Raw genomic sequence first — 8,892 nt, 5'->3', positions numbered from 1 at the left:
TGACGTCCAAAATGACAAATGATTTCCGATGACGATGATAATTTTATAATTTTATAAGTTTGATATCTCCCTTTACTCAACCGACGCAGTTTTGAAACGTTCTTAACTTGCACTATTAATCAATTTAAATAGATTAACAAATTGCTTAAGTAACCGATAATATTATTGTTGCTAAAATGTTATATTTCAATTAATAACAACAATAAATTTGAGAATTTTGTATTTAACACTTATCAATGTCATTAATTGATAATGGGATTGTGTTATCTACTTCTTGATTTGCAATTAGTTGCTTCATATTAGATAACAATTTGCAGCTCATTAAGCAATTTAAACTCAATGTAAGCAACCTTACACCATAGCCAAGTTTAAAGGAGATGATGATAGAAAGCTTAAGATAACATAATAATAATGAGTTGCCCAACACATTACATCATGACTTTTTTAGCTTAACTTACTTTCACTTGTACATACACACTTATATATAACAATCTAAATCTATTCCTTTAGGAATTCAAGAAACCATCTACCATAATATTCGTCTTCCTCGAAAGAAACTTCATACAAATCGGAGGATTCACGCCTGCAAGCGCTAAAATCGAACTAGGCAGAGTCCAAAGTCCATCTCCACAAATCAAACCTGAAGCAACCGCAGGTCCAAACGCATCAGCCTTAGCCCGGTTCAGTTTCTGCCACACAAACAGAATAAAACTCCCAACACACATATCAATAGCAAAATACGGTCCAATGTAGAAAGGAATCGCCATAGCCATCGGAATTGGAATATACTTTGCAACTCTAGGTCCAACTAAATCTCTAACCGCATTCACTAACATAGCTCCCGCAAAGAAAACATAACATAGTGTAAGACAATGCTTTGGCAATGAACCAAACCCTTTAACTCCCAAAATCGACATGCTCCTGTATATTATAGCGTAAGGAGCAGGATATTCCGATCCATCAGTCCCCAGATCCTTAAATGCGTTCACGAATATCCAAAACACACATGGCGAAATAACGCAGCCCATTGCAGTTCCAATCACTTGGCTAACAAACATAGATTTTGGTGACGATAATGTCATGTAACCGGTTTTAAAGTCCTGCATTAAATCAGAAGCGGTCGATACAATATTCATCATCACTCCACATGCAGCTAGACCGGCTAGAACACCGCCTTGGGAAGCTCCTGCCCATGCACCAATGCTGAAGATGGCTAGTTTTCCGTAGGTAGATGCTAGGGACCAGTCGGTTAGACCACATCCGTAGGCATTACAAAAGGCGAGTACAGGGGCTATAGCGTACATAACTGCGATGTAGTACCATCTCAGCTGTGGGAATATGTGTGGGAGAACCGCGGTGGAGATGACTGCGATACCGCAATAGAAGACCACGGGGAAACAAGACGGGATGTCGTCTCTGAGGAAGAGTTGTGTTCGTCGTTGGTCGTCGAAGGATTTTATTTTCTCTTGAGGGGTTTGACCGGTTATTGGAATAGTGGGTTGGGATCCTTTGACGAAGAAATCGCGATAGAGACCGGTTAATGTGTGTTTTAGTACCTTGACGAAGTTGTAGAGGCCATCACCTAGGATCATTGCAATGCCTATGAAGACCTGGGAGACAAAAGGAAGATGAATTTTAGATCAACTAACCCACATCAAACAAAGTCTTAGGAACGCTTAAGAACTTACCCTGTAACCTTGCAGGCCATGAAGGCTGGATTGTTTAAATTCAGCAGAATACCAATTGCCTTTCTGGTTTCCTATCAAAGGCCACATTATGCCCCAAGATAAGATAGCTCCAACCAGCAAAGATATATTCACTAGATATGGGCAAATCATTCCAACACCAACATAGAGAGCCGAGAAGTCAAAGTAAAACCTGTATTTTTATTTGTGGATCAGATTTCAATCATAACTCAGAGATTTGCATCAAATGTAAATGATGGGTACTCACCTATTCTGATACGCCTTGAGACCCAATGAAGGGAAAGCTGTAAATCCACATTGATCTCCTCCAGTGAAGAACCACTGGAAAAAACTCCACAAGAAACTAAAGGAGAAGAACTTGCCTAGAGTTTTCACTTGCTTCCTGAATGTTATCAAAAATAGTAGAAGGATGATGAGAAAGACTGGCTTCTGTTTAAAATCGACTAATTATTATATTTTGTCAAAACTCCTTACTTTGCTAGCTTGGCTCCCCGAGGAGTGTGGAAGCTGTTAATAAGGTAAGCAGTAGCAGTTCCACTTGGATATACAAGCTTGAAGTCAAGAATCATTATCTAAACAGATTTTTACACTTTCAGTCACAAAGCATTGATACATAATGTTATTATTCATAATTAATTCATACCTTGCGAAGAGGCAACACAGAAAAAAGTCCAAGAAAGCTGACAATGAAAAGAAATCCAATCATCCAACCCAAAGCAGGGTTCTTGATATTACTAGGATCATTAGCTTCAGTAGCCTGTTTCGCAATGGTTTCGCTCATGCCAAAAAGATAGCTCCCAAAACCTCCTGTTAAATCCAATCCAATGTAAGGCGGGGATAGCTCAGTCGGGAGAGCATCAGACGGTCATTCTTAATTTATTTTTCGAAAACAAAAATCAAATTCAGTGTAGACGGTCATCCAATGTTGTTGATTACTTTGATCAACCCACAATTTGTGAGATCCTGTTCTTAGTCTAGTAGTGGTGTTAGTTTTGTTTTTTAATATTTCTATGACAATTACCTAAAACATTAAATTAACTTTTTAGAGAAATTTTCAAATAAAGATTAGCAATAATCATAATCAATTATTTAAAATAAAAGTGAGAATGAAATTAATATAATTCAAATTCCTCACTTTTAGTCAAACTTGGTAACCTAAAGTCATACACTACCCACCAACCCAATACCAAACTAGTGCCATCTTTTTCCCCTTGAATCGGATTGCTCGTGATATGCAGTGTGAAAAGGACATGCTAACTTAATCTCTTGAGTCTTAATCTTTTTAGTTATAAAAATAAAAACTAAAATAAGTAGGAGATCATTTAAAAATTTATTTACTTTTCTTTATCAAATTTAAAAGTTTTTTAAATGGATCTGGAGGAACCTGTATGACATTTTAATAATCCAAACCCAATTAATTTTTATTAATTAAATAATTCAAATCATATATTCACTAAATAATCAGATTTAATCAAATAGTAAAAATATTTAAAAATAAAAACTGGTAATATTCATTTTAAAACAATAATTAAACACCTGTCTCTTCAATATCATCCACAACTAATGACATGAACAGGTTGTGAAATCTTTTTTTATTATTTTTTCATTTATATATTAATATTTGATTTCAAATTTTAAATAAGATTTTAGGTTTATTTAAAAAATGATGATTTCACCCTAGAAAAATCAGTCAACTATCAGATACTCTTAAATAAAATAATCACAAGTCTTGCCTTTCACATTAAGCAACTATCACTAAAAACAAAGAAAGAAAATTAAACAATTAAAATAGTTATATCCATTAGAATTATCCATTTTTATAATGATTATTTTATATTAAAAATATTTAACAATATTTTGATAATGATCTTTCAAATTCCAAAATTAAAATTGGAACAAATCCTATAGGAACTAGTGGCATTAAAAAATAAATCATTACCCATCAACATTAATTTTTTTAACTATTTTATTATATATATTTCCAAAGTTTGCTAATTTATTTTATAAAAAAATATAAAATTGACATTATATGCTCAATTTAAAAAATAATAAATATAAAAGAAAATTTTGAAATAATTAACCAACCAAAATAGGATCATTCAATTAGGGTTTATAGTTAAAACTCACTTATCAAACTTAATTGTATTCCCATGGTATCTGGATTTTCCTAATGAAACAAATGCAGAAATCTGAAGAAATCTGATGAAGTTTGTTGTTAAGATTAGTAAGAATTGGCCAATTTCAGTAGTGATTTGAAGGAAATTGCAGCCGGAAACCTAACGACGACGACTAGCACCGATTGAAAAGCTCGTAATCTCTGTTAATACTAAGATTGAATGGAATCTCAACAGTTTTTTCTTAATCTTCACAATTACAGGAAGTTTCAGAAAGCTAGAGTTCATATCTCATCGATTTGATTAGTTCAGATTGAAGAGTTTTAAGTTTGATAGAAAGGAACGTACCGCTGAAGGCGATGCCGGAGCTAGCAACAACACAAGTTTGAATAACAGTATTCTCTTGACGAGTAAACGGTTGACGAAGTAATCCAGATTTGTCTAGAAACTTCGTCCAAGTCTTGACGAAGAAGAATCCAAGTAATCCGGCTGATATGTTGAGCGAGGGGATAATTCCAGTGGTGAGATTTAGTTTCATAACAATGAAAGTGAAAAGGATTGAGAGAATAAAGGAGATAATGAAAGCTCTAACAGTAAGCTGTTGTTTCCACGATGGAACTTCCAAGACCTCGAATATTCTTTCAACTGATTCAGGTGGTTCTGCGGTGTTCAAATCCTGAACACCTCTTTCTCCTTTCATATCCTTATCATTATTATCGACACCGTTGATTGCTTCGGTATCGTAAACTTGATGATTGTTTTCTCTTTTGGATACACTGGTGGATCTCTCCATGAATTTGAACCAGGTTAACAATGGAGTTATGGAGATCGATCGATTTGGGGATCTCTATATAGAAGAAGAAGAAGAAAGAGAATTGTTTTTAGCCACTTGGATAACTTCGCCTATATTTATATACGAATCTATTCTTTTAAGTTTGAAAATGATTTTTTTTTTATTAATTATTATTATTTTAAAATAATTATTTTTTTTATCAAGTAATATTTTATTATTATTATCAACGTCATAATTATAATATTTTTAAATTTTATTATTTTATAAACAGTAGTGATAATTAAAATTAAAGTGTTTTTATAGCTTAAATTTGTCTCACCTAAATGCTTTTTAACTTTAAATTATTATTTTTGATAAAATAAAAAAATTAAAATGGTTCAAAATTTGTCTCACTTATTTATTTTAAACTTTTTAACATTAATGTTTTTTTAGTTAATATAAAAATTTAACATATGACTTTAGTTGTTATTTTTTATTTAAATTTAAGACATTATAAATTAAAGTCATTATATATAAATTAAATTTAATTATCTTAGTGAAAAATTGTTAATTAAGAAATTGAAAAATTATGTACAATTAATTTAATTTTTTTTTATAAATTTTTTAAGTAATAATTGATAAGAAATAATTTAAATAATTTTTAATTAAATTTATTTTTTATTATAAGAAACTAGAATGACAACTCAGTTTATAACTCACTTTATTTAAAGTTATTTAAGGCGTTAAAAGTGATAATCGAACTATTATTGTTAAGTGGGTAATTTTTAATTAAATTTGTGTCCTTGAATATATTTAAAATAGAATAAGTTTTTTCATTAAATTTAGAAATGAATTTATTTATTTTCCATTTATTATACAAATAAATATAAATAACTATGTATATCCATAAGTATTTAGTTGTAATAAGTGAACTAAATACAATTTTCTAGTCAAATTGTTAATGATTTTCTGCAATGATCATCCAGATTCATATTCATAAAATCAATGATATAACATTGTGTTCAAACTGCTCAACAAAAAGAAAAGAAGATAAAGGTGTGTTCAGACTCATAAGTCAAAAGTCTTTGTGTCTCAATGATGTAACAGTGTTATTGGAAATTTCAGATGGGAATTTAAGGATTAGTTTGTTTCAGCTTAGTTGTTACACTTTATTTAGTACACATTTGATTAAGTTTATGAGTATAAATAAGTTGCAATCTTATAATAATTTTTTATAGTAATTTAGAAAATATTGTCATGTGAATAAATATTAAATATATAAGCATTTGGCGAATAAATTTAAACAAATAAGAATGATAAATTAAAATAATTAAACACATGATAATGATTTGAATATGTTAGAATATTATCCAACATATGTATGAGTTTTTAACAAATAAGTTAAATTAAGGTAGCCTCAAATAAAGAGTTTAGTACCAGTTATGACATGAAAATAATTCAAGAAATAACATAAATCAATTCAAGAGAGAAAAAAAAAAATCAATATATGTAATTTATACAAAATTAAAATTAAAATTTTCACTTCCAATAAAAGTATGGATCACTTAATCTCTCTAACTACCCGTACAATCTAATTAAAGAGTAGAACATTGATGAGTCAGACGTTTCTACATTAGTTTTTTTTTTAACTCTTTTAAATGTTTTTAAGCCTAACTAGACAAGGATAAAAATATAAATAAAATAAATTTAATAAAAAATAATAATATGTATTTAATATTTAATTTTTTTAATAAATTACGAATAATATATTAAAATAAAAAATAAAACGCTTTTATTCCAAATTTTATTCACTTTGTTAAACAACTTATCTTCTCGCATATCTCATCAAATATTTTTTATTTTTTTAAATGTTTAATTTTAGCAATCAAATATTTGATTAATATTTTTTAATATTTAACATGATGACCTCACACATCACACATTGATCAATTAAATATTTGATTCATATTTTTATAACCACTTTCAATTGATACCGACATATTATTCTTCGGCAAATCAAATCTCAATCACACTTGGTTAAAGGGTTGTACTTATTTTGTTAGGTTGCAAATTCGAAACATACATATAATATTTTTATTTTTATTTTTAACCGTTTTAAGTTTATGGCGGGTCAACCCACAATCCGACCCAAGTATTCATATACTCTAACAAATATATCTAAATTAACCACAGTTTTCGACCCGGTAATCCGGACACTTTAAAAATTAAGCATCATTATATATATATATATATATATAGATAGATAGATAGATTAATTAGTTAAAAAGTTGAAATTATATTTTTTAAATGTCTTTGGTGTTGATTTTAAAATAAAAAACGTTATTAACCTAGTTGGTTAAATGATTGTACATGTTTTTGTTAGGTTGCAAGTTTGAAACATAAGTATAACATTTTTAATTTTACTTTTAACCATTTTAAGTTTATGAGCGGGTCAACCCACAATCCGATCCAAGTGTCTATTTACTCTCATAAATATATCCAAATTAACCATAGATTTCGATTCCGACAATTCGAACCCTTTAAAAATTAAGCATCATTATATATATAGATTATGATTCAGATTTCTTAAATAACCTATAATATTTTAACTAAAATTATTAGTGATGATTATGACACTATCTTTATGTGTTACCTTGGTCACTAACATTATTCTTGGAAGCGCCCAAAGTAATAGTAGTAACTAATTACTGTTGTAAGTTGTCCGCACTCAACATTAGTGTCTTTCTGTACCTCAAACTTGGTTGTTCGATCATAGTTATATAGACAATGTCTCAACTTATTTTAACTAATTGGCACATATCAATAATGAGATCAATCATGAGATCTCGGAAAATGATAGAGGGTATACGACTAAACCGTTCAAATCAAATTGAAACCGCTTAAACCAAACTGAATTCATTATGATTTCTTTTTATCAAACTGATTTTCTAACAGTTAAAATTGAACCGAACCGATCAAACTAACAAACCGACAAAACGACAATTTAAAATTTAGTAAACCGATATCAACGATTTGAATGTGTATTTCGGTCAATAAACCAACCAAATATACAATATCATTAGTGTAAATGATAATTGAATTGGGAGTCCTCTATTATAACATCAGCACTAATGTTTAAGCATTTGATGACCAATCACGAGAAATAAAATTAAAATAATAATAAAATATTATAAATAAAACGTGTTTAGAAAGATTTTATACCTTTTCTTCTTTTTATTAGGTTAAAAAAATAGTAAATTAAATTTTAAAAAAATTGTTCCAATCATGTTTAAGTCTCCTCTAGAAGACCTGGGTCAACTTGATGATATTTTTAATTGGTTTTTACAACAACAACGAAAAATTGGGATATTGGCAGAAATAATAAATCAATGAAATATACATTTTTTTTCTTCTTTTAAAAAATAAAGATAGTATGATCACAATAGTATTGCATTTATTATATTATTTATATTATAAATTCTTTTAAGTAACATATTATTTATAATATAAACAATTCCTTATAGATTTCTTTTTAGACTCAAAAGTTTGGGGAATGTTAATAATAATAATAAAAAATAAAAATATATCAAAAGAGAATAGAGTTGTCATTCCTACCTGAATGCGACCAAAATGTACCACTACTTCAAGCTAATTTTATCATTGTTGACTAGGAATAATTTAGATTTATTTTCTTACATCTACTCCATACTAAATTGGTTGTGATTTTCATTAATGGAAAAACAAATGTTTGGAAAATTTGTATTGACTATATGGTGCTGCGAGTAATGAACACTTTTTCAAACCACGGTTTAATGATGTTTCATCGATAACTAGTCTTAATTGTGTTATTCGAAAATTTTACCTAAAAATTTAATCATCAAATCTCTTATCTTTGATCTAATCAAATTAATTAATTTATTAAACAAAATATTAAATTATTTTTTATTTATATATTTTATTATTTCTTAAAGATAAGTATTTAAGTAATATATTTACATAAGAATATGGTTTTTTCCCAAATTATATCAAACTATTTTTTTTAAAACTCAGTAATTACCCCCACACAACCCAAATCAAACAGCTCCAAGAGAATAATATTTTTTAAATTATTATATTATAGTACTTAAGTTATATAAAAATCAGTATTTTGTTGTCAATTTCTATTATAAATATTTTAAAAATTGTCAGAATATAATAAAATATTTTTTTTATTGGATAACGATTGAATTAATAAAAAATAAATTGAGTGAAAAGTTGATGAAAAAAGTAATTTTTGAGAAAATATAAAAAAAAATATTGA

General features: G+C 28.5%; 1 protein-coding gene across 1 annotated transcript; it reads right to left on the bottom strand.

Annotated features, from left to right (window-relative positions):
- Positions 1-381: 381 nt before the first annotated feature.
- Positions 382-4,670, bottom strand: LOC124937776 (probable metal-nicotianamine transporter YSL7). Its single transcript, XM_047478094.1, has 6 exons — positions 4,169-4,670; positions 2,350-2,513; positions 2,181-2,278; positions 1,954-2,088; positions 1,689-1,878; positions 382-1,610 (listed from the first exon to the last, which is right to left on the bottom strand). The coding sequence occupies exons 1-6, from the start codon at positions 4,611-4,613 to the stop codon at positions 507-509; spliced, it is 2,136 nt and encodes a 711-aa protein (XP_047334050.1). The 5' UTR covers positions 4,614-4,670; the 3' UTR covers positions 382-506.
- Positions 4,671-8,892: the final 4,222 nt, after the last annotated feature.

Source organism: Impatiens glandulifera, chromosome 5 (genome assembly GCF_907164915.1).
Source record: "Impatiens glandulifera chromosome 5, dImpGla2.1, whole genome shotgun sequence".
Lineage (NCBI taxonomy): Eukaryota > Viridiplantae > Streptophyta > Magnoliopsida > Ericales > Balsaminaceae > Impatiens > Impatiens glandulifera.
The sequence above is the reverse complement of the archived record's forward strand: the minus strand, read 5'-3'. Positions and strand labels throughout refer to the sequence as shown.

Coding starts and splice junctions, on each gene's coding strand:
- LOC124937776 (XM_047478094.1), bottom strand. CDS start 4,613: ATGGAGAGATCCACCAGTGTATCCAAAAGAGAAAACAATCATCAAGTT. Junction 2,279..2,349: donor CTGTGTTGCCTCTTCGCAAG/GTATGAATTAAT, acceptor AAATCTGTTTAG/ATAATGATTCTTGACTTCAA. Junction 1,611..1,688: donor ATGGCCTGCAAGGTTACAGG/GTAAGTTCTTAA, acceptor TTTGTCTCCCAG/GTCTTCATAGGCATTGCAAT.